This window comes from Gouania willdenowi, chromosome 12 (genome assembly GCF_900634775.1).
Source record: "Gouania willdenowi chromosome 12, fGouWil2.1, whole genome shotgun sequence".
Classification (NCBI taxonomy): domain Eukaryota; kingdom Metazoa; phylum Chordata; class Actinopteri; order Blenniiformes; family Gobiesocidae; genus Gouania; species Gouania willdenowi.
In genome coordinates, this window is record NC_041055.1 from 15,868,604 (window position 1) to 15,887,179 (window position 18,576).

At 40.9% G+C, this 18,576-nt stretch overlaps 1 protein-coding gene across 13 annotated transcripts in view; it reads left to right on the forward strand.

The window, feature by feature from the left end:
• The window catches only part of rimbp2a (RIMS binding protein 2a), a 109,793-nt gene that overhangs the window by 78,301 nt on the left and 12,916 nt on the right, over window positions 1-18,576 (forward strand). For 8 of the 13 annotated variants that reach the window (XM_028462699.1, XM_028462704.1, XM_028462701.1 and 5 more), the window contains 9 exons: window positions 21-130; window positions 3,692-4,510; window positions 4,638-4,661; window positions 5,696-5,847; window positions 9,787-10,569; window positions 11,298-11,453; window positions 11,729-11,875; window positions 14,442-14,538; window positions 17,527-17,643. In XM_028462699.1, the coding sequence (XP_028318500.1) occupies window positions 21-130; window positions 3,692-4,510; window positions 4,638-4,661; window positions 5,696-5,847; window positions 9,787-10,569; window positions 11,298-11,453; window positions 11,729-11,875; window positions 14,442-14,538; window positions 17,527-17,643 (2,405 nt within the window). The remainder of the gene's footprint in view (window positions 1-20; window positions 131-3,691; window positions 4,511-4,637; window positions 4,662-5,695; window positions 5,848-9,786; window positions 10,570-11,297; window positions 11,454-11,728; window positions 11,876-14,441; window positions 14,539-17,526; window positions 17,644-18,576) is intronic. The other 5 variants (XM_028462702.1, XM_028462703.1, XM_028462705.1 and 2 more) reach the window with 5 other exon arrangements.

An 18,576-nucleotide genomic window follows, 5' to 3' on the forward strand; every position in this document is an offset into this window, starting at 1 on the left:
CCCATTTGTCTTCTTTGAAGTTATAATCCCTATGATGGACCAAATGAGCATCCCGAAGCAGAACTACCCCTTGTGGCGGGAAAATATCTCTATGTTTATGGTAACATGGATGATGATGGCTTCTATGAAGGTAAAAAGTAAAAAAAGAAGTGTTTACATTTGGAAACGAAAATAGAAAAAGGAGCAAAACGTTGTGTAAACGAAGGGGCTAAGATTAGGATTTTTCTGCTACTTGGATTACAATCATTTGAGCGTGTAAATTACTGCCACCTATTGACATGGAAGGGAGTTTATATAGTAATTACCCTCCTAAGTCACTGTGTACAGTAAAATCATTTACAGCTATTAATAGAACAAAATGTTTAAACAAAAATAATTGTGAATTTAAATCTTTTACATAGCGCACCTTAAGGCATATTCATGAAGAGTTTAATCACTGAAAAATGTGACACTTTTAACAAATTCACTCCCTAACGCACGGAATGAAGTTGGTACAGTTCTGCTGAGCCTTTAAACATGTTGGTTGTAACATGGAACAGCAATTGAAAATCTTTTTTTTTTAAATAAATTCTAAATTATGCTTACCATAATTTGGTATTGTCTTATAGTAAACACAAACCATAAAGTTTGTGTTTAAATTCATGGCAGTTGCTGTGCCTGCAGCAGCCTTTAGAACCCAGTGTGAGCAGCAGATGTCAAAAGTCGAGAGAAGGTTTTTATTCTATCGTTCTGTGTGCATTCCAACTTCTATCTTGAAACTAAATTGAACATCATTGTGGAGTGCACATTACAGTAGATTACAATAGACAGTCTCCTCTGAAGAAGACTGGCAGTTGACACTCAAAACATGTCGGGAGATAAAAATTTCCTGAAAAACCTCGTCTGAATAAACAAAGCCTCAACTTAACATACAATAGAGTTGTAATTAAAAGCAACACATTTAGCTAGGGTTGGGCGGTATACCGGTCCATACCAAATACCGGTATATATTTTCGTCATGATATGAATTTTTAATACTGTATACCGGTGTATTTGATTACACAACTTTGGGAATGCTACGCTGCACCGCGTTTCAGACCGGACCCTTTTAAACGTTGCACTTCTAAATATGAAGGTAAACAGTAGCGCTCTGGTGTTAGTTGCGGTGTAAATCATACGTGTAAATGGGTAATAAAGACACAATTGAAAGCTCTGAAGCTACATGTGAGCATGTGCCTGCGTGCGCATGCCTCTGCTACAGGAGAACAACACTCACGGACACGAAGGCACAGTTAGCTTAGCATGTCGGCAGTTTGGCAGTAATACACAAATAAAGAGAGCAAAGGATTGCAATTTGTAATTCCTATAACTCGTAAATAAGTAAACGCTACATTATTCATCACAAGAAACCACCACACCACTGAGTATGCAGCATTTAAAGCTAGAAATCAAGCTAATGCTAATGCTAAGCTAGTGCGGCAAAGAGCCATTGGGCTGCTGTTGCAAAATTGTATTACTATTAGTGTGGAATGATTCCACAATATTCACTCATCCTAACATTAAAATAGACCATCTAAGTCAATCTACTGCAGTAATTCCTCTCTCAACCAGTAGAAAATGCTGTGAACACCGTGATAAACATTTTTGGTCATACTGTCCAGCCCCACATTTAGCTTAATGTTGTAAGGCTCTTCCTGGGACCGATGTGCAGGATTTGTCTATGGTGCATTTTTTCAGTGCTCGCCTCTCACTTCATCTTACTTCATGGTATATTGTTGACTTGTTTTTGCATAGGCACGTCATGACGATCCAGGACAATCAAAGTGAATGCAATGGAACAAAAGTGCTGATGCAGTCATCAGCATTAGTCATTAGGCCTCCTGTCTGTGTTCATCAAATGTCCAGTGGCTTTACCCGTCCCGTGAGCAACGCTCAGGGACAAAAAGTTTGTTCACTTTCTAATGACTTTTAAAGTAATTGAAGTATTACTTCATTTAATCCTTTTGGAATTGTGATGACTTTCTCATCAGAGGCAACTCAAGTCCTATTCACAAGCAACGCTGCTTTAGTCACACCCTGTCATAGAGTCTCTATTACTCATCTGTAGTGACTTATTAGCTGTAGGCCGTCAGATTCCATTGCACTTAAGAGGAAGATTTTAGCTTTGGCTTAGAGTTTGATGATGAACTTTGGGGTTTTACTTCATCATCTCAGTTAGGACTTAGTTCATGCCTGCAAGGGAATGCATGATTAAGGATGTTTTTCAAAACAATAATGGCTCACAAGAGTACTATTTCTTTAAAACTGGGAAAAAGAATTGTGACTAATGTATTTTTTTTTTTTACATTATTTTCATTGGCACCACAGTGTTAATTTAAAGGTTACTCTTTTGGTTTTACTTAAAATAGGCAGAATTATTCGCCAACAGAACCGGAAAATTTGGTTTATCTGTTTTAAAACAAGTTTAAAAGATTAAGCAAATATGGGCGGGGTTAGGGTGATCAAAGTGTGTTCTATTGGAGTGAGCTGTGGTGAAATGGTTACACATATATTGCCTTAATTTAAGATCTTTTACTTTTTGCAGGTGGTAGATGGAATGATGTGCTTTGATGATAGATTGGTGCTTGACAACTTTTCTTTTTATCAGTATACTGTATGACTGGTTATAACAAACTCTAAAGGAATAAGCAAAGTCAGTACGGGTCGATATGTTCCGCGTTAGAGTTCACGACTACCCATGTTGTTAACAAAGCCCGATAAAAGGCATAATATATAGTGGAACAACCTACTATTTACAGTATTTACATTGCGTAAGGTCATTTTAAGGCAATATGCCAGGTTCCCACTGTTCAGTGCGTGATTGCCCCAACGGTACACGTGGGCTTAATAAGTGGCTGGAAGAATGTTGCCCTATTCACGAGTGCAATAAAGGAACCTTGCGTTGTATATGCGACAACACCCATTATATATGTGTGTGTTTTTATTGTATTATTCTATTAGGCCTAAAATATTAGTATATAGGCCCTACATATAAATAGGCCTACAAAATAACAATTATAATACCACTCTATTCTATATATGTATTTATGCCATAGTTGCATGTAAATAAAATAATGTTGGAGCTCGATATATATAACCTGTACATGTCATGTTGACGGACAAATTAAGTCACCTTCTTTGTTGTTGTTAGCAAGTCTTTTCAGTAAGTTTTGCTCGTCCTTGCGAATCAGATAAGTATTTATATCAATGTTAAATGCAGGGGGGAACATTTATTTGCTGCCGTCGACTCATTCTCCCAACCTTCTCTCAGCTCTAAGGGTTCTGGAATTGTCATCTGACAACTGTCAACATCGATTTCATGCAGAGATTTATAATCAAGGTTGACAGCCTCCCGTTCCTGCTGTTTTGTTAAAACTATCAGAGCTTTTTGCAATGACAGTGCCCAAGCAAGGGCCACGAGTTCTTTCTTTCTCTTCCCGGTAACACTATCCCCGTTTCTTACAGAATTATTTTAAAACATTGATTTTACAACACTCAAGGTATTCAACGTCTGTGTTGCACTCATCCATGTTTACATGTCTGGGTAGTCCTGACCCTTGACCAGGAACAGTATACCTTGCGCCCGGTGATATGCCAAATCTGCTTATTCTAGAGGAATATCACAAGTTCCTTAATAGCAGTTTTTATGCATTGCATTCATTCTCATTCACAGGGGAGCTGCTTGATGGCCAAAGAGGACTTGTTCCCTCCAACTTCGTAGAGTTTGTCCAAGACAAGGAAAAACTAGCCATTCAGGCCGGAGAGGGAGGGGAGGACCTGGGCCCGCTAGACCATAAACTCCTGGCCTTGACTTCAGGGGATCGAGGTGCCTCCCAGGATGGCCTTCTGGGCTCAGTTAACGCCTTGGTTCCCTGTAGCAATGGGACGGGTGGGCCTGTAGATCCTGAGGATCTTGCAGAAGACGTTGTGCCTTATCCTCGAAATATCACCTTGATCAAGCAACTGGCTCGGAGCGTCATCGTGGCCTGGGAGCCTCCGGTAGTGCCTTTGGGATGGGGCAACATCTCTGGCTACAACGTCTTAGTAGACGGAGAGCTTCGTGCTAGTTTACCTTACAGCGGCCGCACCAAGTGTTTGCTGGAGAAGCTGGACCTGGACGGCTGCGTTCATCGCGTGTCAGTGCAGAGCGTCACCGACCGAGGGTTGTCGGACGAATTGCGCTGCACCTTGTTAGTTGGAGCCAACGTGGTTGTGGCACCGTGCGGTCTGAGGGTAGATGACATCCAGCGTGATACTGCCGAGCTCTCCTGGTTGCCCAGCAACAGTAACTATGGTCACACTGTGTTCGTAGACGGGACAGAGCACGCCGTGCTAAAGCCAGGAAGGTATAGACTGAGATTTTTCAACCTAAAACCGCTAACGGTGTACAAAGTGATGGTGATGGCAAAGCCGCATCAGGTGCCATGGCAACTGCCTCTGGAGCAGCGGGAGAGGAAGGAGGCCGGTGTGGAGTTCTGCACTCAGGCTGCAGGTCAGCCTACACTCTGATTATTTATTTATTTATTCTATTAATTGTGACACCATGTGTTTAGTTCCTGTTGTAGATGAGTGTGTTACAGCCTTACCTCACTATGTCCTTGTTTATATACTTTGTCTAGGTCCAACTCCCTTTTGCAGATCAGGTCAGAATGAAACACCAGAGCTGGGCCTGATCATTTCATATGTTTTAAACTTAATGATTCTTTGCTACTGAATGAAAACTGGCAGAGATTCAAAATATGAATGAACAATTGTCAAAGTGAGAATGAGGGCAAAACAGCATTTAGTGAAGGTTTCTGTGATTGAAAGAATTTAAAGAGAAAAACTAAAGATGTTCCTTCAAATTCAGTCACATTTTTGTTTTATAGAAACTGTGATCTATTGCTATTTTGCCCAGTTTGCTGTACATAGCTCATCAGTAACTAAAATATGCCTAAGCATCATTAAGATATGTATGATCTGTTATTACTCTGATGAGTCATTTCCTCAGCTTATAGCCGTGCCTGAAGGTGCTTGTACTATATAAAGAAGGGCCCCACAACTGCAGCTGAGTCTTTCCTCAAGTAAAGTTGGGCTTGTTTAGTGATGCAGAGGTGTAGAAGCCAGAGTTACTGTAGCTGCACTCCATCTTTCTGGATTAAAGGTTATTGCTTCTAAGAGAATCCGATTTCTTTCTATTCAAAGTCAATATTTTCTTGCTCTCTTCTGAGCTTGTTTCTTTGTTCTCAGGATTAGGTTGAGCTTATGCTATAGACATTGACCAGAAGTGGGTGTATTATTGAAATTGTCCGGCAGAGAAAAGCAGAGTTGATTTAATTTGCTTCAAATTTCATTAGCAAGTAACCAAGGATAGGAAATGACTGCTTAGAGCCATAATAATTCATCATATATCAGAATGACACTGTGCACACCTGACAGTAATCTGCCACCAACAAAGGTATGCATGTTTTTATTACTAACAAGGAAATTAAATATTTCAGAAGATTAAAAATAAATAAATGCAAATCCATGAAAATATGAAGTATCTCCATTCTGGGCATAACTGTGCATGGTTATGTATGCCTCCACTCCTGCATCGGGTGAATGCTTCACATCTCCCTCCTGTTTGTATGCACATGACATTTGAATAGTTAATTATAACATTTTTCCCCTTACACCTGCTGTTTCTGCTCCCCAGGCCCTCCGCTGCCTCCCCATGACGTCCAGGTTCTCTGTGGACAGGCTCCAGGTGTGCTTCAGGTCCGCTGGAAGCCTCCTATTCTTTCCCCCACTGGCACATCCAATGGAGCAAATGTCATCGGCTATGCAGTGTGCACCAAAGGGCAGAGGGTGAGATAGATTTTTTTTATTTTTTTAGATTTGCAGTTCAATAGAGCCAGGTGCACACAGTGAGGATGCTCATTATAGGACCTGCATCATCCTTTGTCAAGCAGCAGTTTGAAGAGAAGTCACACGTCAGGATTACAATCAATTCACAGATACAATAAAGCACCCTAGGAATTATTCAGTTTACGAAGATAGAAGATTATCCTTTATTGATCTCTTTATTGAGAAATTCACTAACCATCCCTGGGGAACAGTTGGCAGCCATTTTGCAGCGCCTGGGGAGCTGTTCGGCCACAGTGATGGCCCAGGTGAGGCTTGAACTGGGAACCCTCTGATTGAAAGGCCAGCGTCCTTAACCACCAGGCAACATAAGGACACAAGTTACAGATGGGATTCTGGTTGAGTGTGTGCACATGCCAGTGTGTGTGTGTGTGTCTTCAGTGCACACAGCAGTGCCCCCTACCTTTGGCCAACATTAGGTGCAAGCATTTATCTGCACTCTGAATGTCTCTCACTCCCTCTGGTGACTGCCATGTAAACTGAAATTCTACTGCTGATTTATATTAGTAGTGGTGGACAGCAGGGACTGGGTCAATTACATTTTTCAGAAACCATTACATTTTCAAATTACCCATATACAATTACAATTCAATTATGATTGCAGCAATCAGCAGCGATCAGCATTTTTTCCAATTACAATTCAATTACATTTATTTTTTATCCTCAGAAAGTCAATTACAATTAATTTACTATACAATCAATCACAATTACTGAGCCTGAAATAAATGATCTAATAAAAGTTAACCTTCCTTTTGTGTTAGCTTTTAGTTAGCATCCCTTATAATAACGGGTCCTAAATCAGCTGTAAAATACACTAAAATCTAACATCTCTCATCTAAAATCTGAAAATATAGGTTTTAATATTTTTGGTGTGGGCGTCTGAGCCTTTTTAGTTTCAGTACACTTCTGGATTTCAAAAATATGGGAAAGCTTAATTTGTAATGTAATATATTTTCAGAACTGTTGACGACATACAGTATGTGTAGAACTATAACATGGTTTTTCCAACTTTAATGTTCTTATTGATTTGAAGCTGTTGAATGTTTTTTGTTGCACTTTTTGATCATGTAAAGCACATTGAGTTGCCTTGTGTGTGAAATGCGCTACACAAATACATTTGCTTTGCCATGGTTCCTCAGTTTTGTTTTAGAATATATTTGACAATTTTTATAGAATTTCTATGACAATTACAAAGTCAATTATCTAAACTCAATTACATTTTAATTATGATTACGAAAGCAACAGATTTTTAAAATTACAATTAAAAGTATGCCATAATTGTAATTAATTATCAAGTATGCAATTACAATTATAATTGACCTTAACCCTGGTGGACAGTAACCAAGTAAATTTACTTTAGTGCCGTACTTAAGTAGAATTTTGAGAGGATTCTTCTTACTTTCACGCCACCTCATTTCAATTTTTACTCCACTACATTTCTTCTAATATCCTTGTTTTCTCTCCTGTCAGCTTAGGTTTTGTCATTGCTTCAGTTCTGATGTTGATACCTTTAATGCTCCTCAGTGCAAGAGCAAATCAGGGAAAGGCAGGTCACGTAGTGTTGTAGAGCTTGACCCTTAGAAGGACGAACAAACACCACGTAAGCATCCTTGACTGTATTCTATGTATTATAGGCCTTCAGTTTTTTTTTGGGCCTTAGTTATTGCCAAAGTCAACATCCTCCAGTGCGCCCACCCCCCACACCGGCGAGGCAGGCCACCCCGGGCCCGCACACACCGAGGACAGCCCCCAAGGCAACCAGGAGACAAGACAAGCACCAAGCCACACCCAAAGGGAAGAGGCACCCCCAGGCCCCGCCAGGCCGACACCAACCGGAGAGACCCCGCAAAGAGAGCCCCCAGCAACTGGTGTGATCCCGGCCCGTCCAGATGGCGGGCCACCGGAGAGGGTAGGTGGCACAGATGGGCACGTGGCACAGCGGACTCCAGGGATGTGCCGAGCATCACTGCCGGAGACCCACCCCGCGGCACCCCCTGAACCATGTCGGCCCCACGGAGCACGGCGGCATCCCCACCTCACAGGCACAGCTGGGCACCAGCCACACTCCCCAGCAGTCCAGGGGGTGACCCCCGCCGCACGCCAGCCCAATGCCCGCCCCAAGACACTCCGCCCAAAGACCCACCCCCGGGGCACAGCGCCCACGGGGCCTGGTGCACCTTAGCCAACAGACCAACCACTCCCGATGCGGATCTGCCAGCGCAAGAACCACACCCACACACCCACCCAGCACGACTCCAGGGGAGGCCCCTGCATGGGCAAAGCCCCATCGCGCTCCCCCATCCGACCCCCGGCACACACCACACACCGGCCCACGCGGTCCCCCAAGTGAGCTAAGGAGGGAGTGGGCCCAGCCCACTGCGCTAGCGACATCCGCGACGGTCCGCTCCAGGGAACAAAGCCAAGGCCTGCAGTTTAAGGTCTTTGAAACAAAAAGTTTTTTTCGTCATGAAAACAGTGATTTCATGAACTTTGAATTTTATTAGTGTTTAAGTGTCTGTTAGATTACATTACTACACGTAACAGAAATACGTTTTTTTCTAAATTTAATAATTATACAGGTGTTGGTTCGATTTGTGTTTTTTTTGGCAAATGAAACAGTTGCATTGATGATAGAGCAGAGTTCTTAAACTTCAACTTCTACTTTCATTTATGTATTTTTGAGTCTATTGAACAGCTCTTTGTTCGGTTATGTTTGTTTGATGTGGGTTCATTAAACACAAACCTAGCACTATGGTAGTGTTATTCATTTGTACTACAGTACTATATAAAACATGTAACACATTGTGCATCAGCATTTTCTTCATTCCAATTATGATGATGAAAATTATATTGGGGACTTTTAATCACTTTCAATATTTAAGTAATTGTTATTCAAATACTTCAGCACTTTTTCTTCAGACTGACCTACTTTTACTTGTATTGGAGTAGTAGTAGTTTTTGATGAGGAGTATTTACACATTCACTTAAGTGATAAAAGTGAGTACTTTGTCCACCTTTAATCTTAATGACATGAACTCTCAGCTGTTTTTAATGGATTTTGTGAGCATGTTGTCAGATTAGATGATGTTTTAGCCATTTTATATTGATCAAGATGAATAAACTGTGAGTGTGCAGTATTAACTCTAAAGTTGCTGTTATTTGGGCCATTTCTGTTGATCTTTAAATATTTTAGTTGATCAAAAATACTGTATGTCACTATTAGCATAGGCATAATCATTTTAGAATGAGGTTGGTAAGTTGGATGGTTTACTATGCATTGACACTTCATTACAATGCATTACTAGGGTGTGGGTATTTAAGCACAAACGTTTTAATCTGCATTTGTCATTCTATGGCTTGTAGTAATATTATTTGTAGTTGTACTTCATTTAATTTGGTAATTCATTCACTACTTGACAACATTTCCCATTAGGTTCCCATTACTATAAGGCACATGTGTCAAACTCAAGCCACAGGGGCCAAAGCTGGCCCTTTTAAGCCTCCAAATATAGTAAATCAATGCAATTCTACAATATTTGTCAGGGCTCACAGTTTTCCTGTGCTTTCATCACACGACTGCAGTCATTTTTAATCACAAACTGTGGAAATAACTTTCTAACGAACAGTCTCACAAAAACCCCTTAAATTACACAAATTTTGGTCACCCACTTGAGACCAAACTGCTCTGTATTTGGCCCCTGGACTAAAATGAGTATGACTGGCCTGCTGTGAGGTAATAATGTGGACAAATACAGTCTGGTCACAACTGGTGTATCAGTCATCTGACGTGAGCTGTGAGGTTTGGCGTTTGTCGTGCAGTTACTGGATTGAAACTGTGTCTTATTTTTCTATAAACAAGTAATCCTATATTTTCACTTTCAGATAGCTGAGGTGTTGTTCCCAATGGCAGACTACGTCACTGTAGAACTGACGAGGATTCAATGCCTGGAGGCGAGGGAAGTCATCGTGAGGACGCTGTCAGTGCAGGGAGAATCTCTGGACTCCCAAGTCGCTGTCATTCCAAACAACCTTCTGGTGCCTCTGCCTCCCCTGGCCCTGGCTCCACCAATGCATCCGCCTGCTGGCCCCCCACCTCAACCCCTCCCTCCACCCCACCTCCAATCCCCTCACCCTCCGCCACACCCCACACCACAGATTCCCGCTCCACCACCTCACGGACAACCCCTCCCACAGCACCCACCGCACCCCCAAGCCCAGCCCCAGCTCCCTCACCTGGTCGGGCCCCCGCAGCCCCAGCTACGACCCCAACACCCTCAACATCCCCAGCCAATGCATCTTCAACCCCGCCTGCCCCACCGAGGTCCCAGGCCACAGCACCAACTGCCTCTGCTGCCCCATTCCCAGCCCCACCCTTTACCTCAGAGACCAGTAAGTGCCAGAGACCTGGATGCCAACGAGCACACAGCCCACCACGGGGGAGCAGGTCTGCCTGCACAGCCGGGTTGGAATCTCACTCATGTTCCTTCCCCCCAGCCTCCAGTGCCCATGCAAGGCCACACCTTGGAAGCCCCTCCTCCCGTGAATCTGCGTTCTCCCTCCCCACAGAGGATCCTCCCCCAGCCCAGAGGCACACTAATCCCCGACACTGTGGCCAAAGCCATCGCTAGAGAAGCAGCTCAGAGAGTGGCAGCAGAAAGTGGAAAGGTATGGAAGAGATCATTGGCTGTACCATTAAATGTTGCAGACCCCTTTTTAGAAATAACAACAAGACAATGGACTCTGTTCGAAATCGTACTACACAGTTCACACTTAATGAGTACATACTGTTTACTATGTACTATTAGTATGATTAGGATGGATCGCTACCACTGAAGTATACTTCCAAGTTTCTCAAAATGCATTTCGAACCAACAATGACAAAAAGTGGAAGCACATTGACGCTTAATATCTCTTGATTCTCCACCTTTGAAAGTTCTGAAAACATTTTAAGTGAGAAAGTGACCAAGTAGAATATCAACATGTGGACATTTGATCCATGAAATTCACGGAAACACATTTCATGCTGACATTTTGGAGATTTTTGCCAGCGTGCTACTGACTAAACTTCTGATTTACTTTGAAACAAGAGCCTTGTTTACAAAAGTGTTAAAAAACTCATCATGGGGCGGTTAAGTAGGACTAGTGTGCCCACTGTACATACTTCAAAAATGTCCCAGTATAGTGTACATCTGGGTATTTTTCACATACTCTTTCCATGCTATCTCATGGGAATGCACCAAATACTCATTTTGAGATCAGACTTTGTATGAGTAGTATGTTAGTATGCAATTTTGAACACAGCCGATGACTTATTGTAAGAACAAACGAGGGATTAATAACACTACTGAATGTTCTTATCAATGTTACTCACTTAATTCTTTGGCCGGTACCAGGGGGACAGGAGGCCAGGCAGATATGGAGATCAAGCTCACACATTTCACCAGCATCACTCCGATGAAGAAGAAGAAGATGAAGATGGGTTTCCACGTGGTCGTCGGCGAGGACCCTCAGTTGACGAGTTCCTCCGAGGTTCTGAGTTGGGGAGGCCGGTAAGAGATGAAGTAAAGTCTTCTACTAGACTCAAGTTCTGGTTCTTTCTTCAGTGGTAAACTTCCACGTGTGTGTGTCTGTGTGTGTGTGTGTGTGCGTGCACGTGTGTCTGACTGGTTGCATGCTAACACTCCTCCGCCCTTGTGTTAGTGCGTGTTCCTGTGTGTGCGAGTTTTGCACCTTTTGTTCGATGTGTGCATGCACGTATAGATGTATGTACGTTTGTGGACTTAAACAACTCCGTCTGTGTGTTTGTGTGTGTGACCACCAAAAGCCTCACTGTAGTCACAATGAAGATTATCACAGCGAGAGCAGCCGGGGCTCTGACCTGTCTGACATCATGGAAGAGGATGAGGAGGAGCTGTACTCTGAGATGCAGCTGGAAGAGGGACGCCGGCGCAACTCGCACAACACAGCCAAGGTGCAGTTGTTTGCACTTATTCTAAACCCCAAGAGTCATCCTCCCAACTCTCAGACCTTTGTAGTGAGCTGCACAGGCACAGATTCTACTGAGACTGCTGCCTTGACTTACATGTAGCATGTGTTGTAAGCGTGTGTGCTGAGTTTGAATCCAATTTACAAGGAGCGATGAAAGTTGTCAAAGCTCATAAATTGGAAATCAAAAAATTGTGGGGTTGAAGACTTTATCAGTAGAAACAGAGAGAGAGAGAGAGCTCTGCTGATGTGCTCAATCAATACGTTGCTCCAGGACGGATGTATTTTAGGTACGCATAGTTTTCTTCCATCCGTCTTCTAAGTCTACTTATCCTGTTTGGGAACGCTGGAGTCAATCCCACCTTTAACAGGGCTTAAAGTGAGGTACATCCCTGACCAGTTACCAGTCCACAGTTTTTTAGTGGAGAGATGATTTTATAAAAGTACACATAAAACCTCAGCATCCTCAAATTGGCCCTCATTTATCAACCGTTTGTGCATTGAAAGCGTACGATGTGCGTTTGACCATATTTATGCAAGCTTTGGTATTCATCAATTCTTACGTAACCGTACGCTACGATCAGATCTCACGTCAGAGCTCGTGCACGCCAATCTGAGTGTGTGGATTTGTGGTGCAACACAGCCAAATCTGACTGAGTCTGGAAATAAAGTATTAAACAAGCCTAAGTTGTAGTTTAAGCATAAGCAGATACACATTTAGGACAGATTAATGAAACAAAACAAATTTAAAAAAAGCCCACGTTAATACGGATGCCTGCACTTTTTTAGTTTTCCTTCAATAAACTTACTTATAAACCGTGCTACCGGGCAGGAGCGCATAGGTTCAACAGTGCACAACATGCACACGGATGCAGAAGCGCTGCTTCAGTTCTGTGTTGGACCAGCACCAACGCTGCTGTGTACCACAGAGGAAGTGTGTGACATTATTTTAACCTGTTTAGTCCAACTTTGCATTAGTGAATGGAGCGATGTCTGATTACCAACGCAGTCTGACGATCCAAAACGGAACCAGTGGCAGCCCATCCTCCACTGAGGCTTTTTAAGGGATTTGTTCATTTCTTTTAATGTGTTATTTTACTGCATAAAGCGTGCAGATAACTAAGGCCAATATAAGCGTCATATTTTTGTGTGTCTATCCAGGATCTCTACTGTGAAGTAGTATGCACTACGCAGTGCTCACAGGGGGGCAGACGTCTCCTGCTTTTCTATGCGCCTCTATAAGATGGCCGACAAGGACAAACGTGCAGCAAGCAGCGAAACGCTGCAAACACAGGAATACTGCAAAACCGTGCCTTTAAATCCAGTTTTGACACTGTCAAAAAGCACATCTTTGTTTTTCTCCACCTCAGATGTGAGGATTTCTTTTCTTTTCTTGCCAGTGTTTGTTTGACCTCAGTGGGCGGGGCCTCCGAACCAGGAAGATTTAAGGGCGTAACATGTTAATGACTATCGAATTCAGCCGCCACATTTATCAACACCCGATCATTTGTACTGGGATTGGTCAGATACGAACGTTTCATGAATCACACATTGAGCCTGTCGTACGACCAAATGTGCGCTCAGATTTGCACCCTTTTTCCCGCAAGGTTGACAAATGAGGGCCAATATGAGTACATTTTCATTTCATTTTCATTTTCAGATTATTTTGAAGAAGAAAAAAATGAATGTTATTTTGTTTGAATGAAACCAATTTAGTATTATTTTTTTTTTTTTAAATTATAAATAAATACTTTTATATTTGGCTGTTTGCCTATTTCTTACTATTTTGTTATACTGTCAGTTTATTATTTTCTCCACTTTTACAAGTATTAATCTAAATGGAGTTTTTAAGAAAAGAATTGATCAAAACTTCTCCTTATTTTGCCAAAAAGCACAAATGCAATAGCTTTAAAAGAAAACATTGTGATTGAAAGGACCTTCCATGAATCTTGTTCTTCTTGAAAGCCATTGGTGAAGATGGGACTTTCTCCACTTATTTATTTGTGTTTCTCCATGGTGATGGTATTTTAGTGGATGGGAGCTGGGTGTAAAATGTAGAGCCTGTTCTGCCTGTTGAGCATCTTCTCAGTTTGCTTTACTTGACCTGGATCAGTAAATATTCATATTAGATAATAGGTTATCAGCTGCAGGGAGGAGCACAGAGTGGTTTGCAGAGGTTGTGTTTGAACATTTTAGCGTCACAGCCTGACTTTTACACAAGGATTCATGGGCTGAACACTTTTACAAAGAGAGGCATTGCACTGAGTTGTGTAGCATAGTGTGTCCACCAGCATCTTGAGCCTACGTGTGTTTTTCTTCTGGAGTGTTCACATAATTGTTAGATGTTTGACTTACCTGGTAGGCTTGTGTGTTTGAATGTGTGTCCTTTCGTCTATGTTTCAGTGCCTGTTTTTGTTCTGCATGATTTCTGTTGTGTGTGTGTGTGTATTTTCTAATGGCTTTCTGATGTTTCACAAGAACCTTTTGAATCATTCTGAGCAACTTGTAAATGCTTATTATTTGTGAATGCTTTCTGCTTGCATCTATTATAGACAAACGCTCCTGGTGGAGTGCGCCGTGACCGCAACGCAGGCAATCGAGCCCCACACGGACAGCCTCACCGGAGACCTTTGATGGTCCCCTCCATTGGTCAGTAATGTGTGCACGGTTAGATAGATGAAGAGTGGAAATGGTTGGGTTATTCTTTATGCTTCAGTGCCATAGTTATGTAGTGTTTGTTTGTAAAAGCTTCATTAGCTTATTTGTATTTCCTGCTCATCTCTTTGTCTTTAAACCATGCTCAAGCCTTTTATTAGCTGACAGTTCTCATTAATCAGCTTCATTTACACAGTGACCCAGTCCACCAGTGTGGATTTTCTTATGTGGGTTGCATTCTTGTAATTGCACTTTTCTAAAGCAGCTACCTTTGGATAGTTACAAAAATTACATATGAATAATAAAGGCACTTACGGAAGCTTATTGCATTCACTTGAATATAAAAAGAGTTTCTTTTATTATGAGAAAAGTTTTGTATTTTAAGAGCAAAGTTTAGTAAAATAAATCCTTTTTTTATGAGTAAAGTTTCTGTTTTTATGCGTAAAATAAATCCGGTTTTTATGATTAAAGTTTCTGTTTTTATGAGTAAAGTTTCTGTTTTTATGAGTAAAGTGTCTGTTTTTATGAGTTATTTGAATCCAGTTTTTATGAGTAAAGTTTCTGTTTTTATGCGTAAAATAAATCCGGTTTTTATGATTAAAGTTTCTGTTTTTATGAGTAAAGTTTCTGTTCTTATGAGTAAAATAAATCCTGTTTTTATGAGTAAAGTTTCTGTTTTCACGAGTAAAGTTTCTGTTTTCATGAATAAAATAAATCCTGTTTTTACGAGTAAAGTTTCTGTTTTTATGAGTAAAATAAATCCTGTTTTTATGAGTAAAGTTTCTGTTTTCACAAGTAAAATAAATCCTGTTTTTATGAGTAAAGTTTCTGTTTTCACGAGTAAAATAAATCCTGTTTTTATGAGTAAAGTTTCTGTTTTCACGAGTAAAATAAATCCTGTTTTTATGAGTAAAGTTTCTGTTTTCACAAGTAAAATAAATCCTGTTTTTATGAGTAAAGTTTCTGTTTTCACGAGTAAAATGAATCCTGTTTTACATATCCAGCTTGAATGCATTTCAGATGCATCATTTTGTAACCATGGAGCATATCAGTGTCATGTACTGAGTTTACCTCCATACTGAGATTATAATCCTAACCCAATCCAGTAAACAAATAAAGCACGTGTCCGTTCACTAACTGAAGTAGGAGGCTGTCATGAAAATAGAAACTTTACTCATAAAAACAGCATTTATTTTACTCGTAAAAACAGCATTTATTTTACTCATAAAAACAGAAACTTGACTCTAAAAAAATGAAACTTTTCTCATAAAAACAGAAACTTTTTTTTAATTCAAGTGAATGCAATAAGCTTCCGTAGGCACTGACAGCATTTTGGAATAAAAATAAACTGAGTTATAACTGCATTAACACCTCTCCTGGCGTTTTTTTGTTAAAAAAAAAAAAAGCTCGAAAGGCTGGTAGATAATTTTATAATTTTATTGGGTAACACTTTACTTAATGTTTTATACATAAGGCTGACATTACGCTGTCATTACGTGTTATTCGTTACCCTAACCCCTAACCTTAACCCTAACCATACCCAACCCCACTAGATCCCTCTACCTAACTTAAAAATGTCAACATAGCTCCAAAGGTGTCATAATTTAGCTAAAGGTGGCATAATTTACAGAACGACACTTAATGACAGCTTTCATCACACCTTGTTCATGCTAATGACAGATAATGACAGCTTAAAGTGGAAATATTGTGAAAAAAAATCACTTTATAATGGTTTTGCTATAGTGATATACATTCCTTTAGCCTCATTCAGAGGGTAAACGTTGAAAAAGTTGTCTCCTCCCTCCCTTGTTAAAAAGTGAGATTTTTCCCCCATTAATACATCATAAGGTGGAAACTCCTCCTTCTGACAATCCTGGCTCCTCCTACCCTATGAAAATGTGAGCTCCTTCCTCTCAAACTACCTCACAGATAAAACAAACACTGTGACTTAATATGGAATATACATTATACTTTATTCTCATATATTTATATAAAGCTACACACATAAAATTTGTTCTCTGCATTTAACAGTGGGCAGTCAAGGTGTAGCGCCCAGGGAGCAGTTAGGGGGAAATAAGGGACTGATTGACATCCCATAGTAATGTACCAGGGAGATTAGAACCAGTGAGCCTACAATTACAAGCCTGTTCCCTTAACCACTAGTCCCTTCATCCACAAATAGTATATTTACTGTCAGTATATAGATAATCCAGTATATAAATAATCCGAAGCACAGTGTCAGTGCTCACAATCAGTACCATTTTTATTAGCCATTTTATCGCCTTTGACATGATCTGACGTGTTTGTGACCCAATGCGACGCAGCGGTTGAAGAAAACAGTGAACAATCATCTTAAATTGACTGTTCCTGTGGTCAGAAGAGGTGAGGGTGACAAGAAAGTGACTTAGCAGCTCTGGTGAGTGTTTGAAACAGCTGACATACTCCGCTGCTGTTGTGATAAACACACCGTTTTTCGGACTCACAATCACAATAGCCACTTTAATAGGCATGTGTTTAACTGTAATGTGCAGGTTTTTTTGGCTGAAAACAATAACAAGAGTGTGTGGATAGCAAAATAAAATCACCATTATCAACCTTTGTAAGAGCGAGGCATGAAGTCTGCATCTACAGGCACCCCCACTCATACATATGCATGAAGGCTCCAAAACAGCCTGTTTTTAGAAGTGTCATGAAAGTGACTTTTCAGAGGGTTGAAACTCTGGAAAATAGACAAGTTTGGGAAAATAAACCTCAAATACTATATTGTTGGGGTTCTTAGAACAAATGGAGATGTGTGAAAAATAGCATAATACTGGATCTTTAATGTCAGCCTTATGTGGAAAACTTCAAGTAAAATGTTACCTTTTATTAAGTTTCATTTTCTATTGTTATATTGGAATGCATCCTATCGTGTCAGAATCTGATTAAAAAGATGGGCCTGTTCTTGTAACCCCACCACCCTCTAACTGGTATTTTCCATAGAGGTAACCTCTGAGAATAACAGTGAGGCAAACACCGAAGATGTTTACTGTGGCAGAATAGCTCGCCACAGGAAGTGGTCGTCCCGCAGGCACATGGGCGGCAGCAGGTCACCCCATGGTATGTTCCAGCAGTCCTGTTTTTACCCCCCACTTTTTCTTTTTAAACAAAAAAACACCTGAGCATGGCAACTCAAAGGCCACCAGCACCTGGCAGTATGGCAAAGAAGGAGCACTGGACACGTGCAAGTGCCTGTTTGTTTTGTTTTGTTTTATTGGAATCACAGGTAAAATGCTTCCAAATGAACAGCATGACTGCACTGCACTGATCTGGTGGACGCACTCGCAAGAAACCCCGAGGGTCCCGAATGAAGCTTAGCTCCGGCTGCAGGAGATAAATGATTGACTCACAGACTGCACTGAGCTCCAGATGCCTGCTCAAGCCCCCTTTTTTTGTTGGCCACACCCTGTAGGTGCAGAATGGGACTTGTTGTGCATGATGTGAAGAGAAAACAGTTGTAGACATTCAAGAATGACTACATTGTTTCCTCTTCCTGTTTTTTACTTTTCACTTTGAAATGCAAACTTAGATATTCCCTTCATAAATACACAACACAACATTACTTGGATATACAATGACATTTAAGGCTTCACCAGCCTTCACTGTTAAGTTTAGCAGTGAAGCAAACATTTCTCTACCTTTCTGTGGTTGATTTCTTTGCATTTATATTCTATTTTTATTAACTTGTGTTCTATTTTCTATTTACATCCCTTTTTTTTGGGCTCGCATGCATGTCACAGTCCTGTTCATTGCTGATGTTGGGCCATCCCCATGAATCACATACTGTCTACATATTGCACCATGGTTCCTATAATTTAAGTTGTGTATGAATGTGTGTGAGAGAGCGTTTAAGTGTTTAAAAGTACATTTTAATCAAGAGATGTATTTCCTTTTTTTAAAAAAATAATTCAATTATCTTAAAATGCAAAAAAGAGTTAATTTATTCGGTAGTTTGGTAAAGCTGGAATTAATGTCACAGTAGCTAGAAGTTAG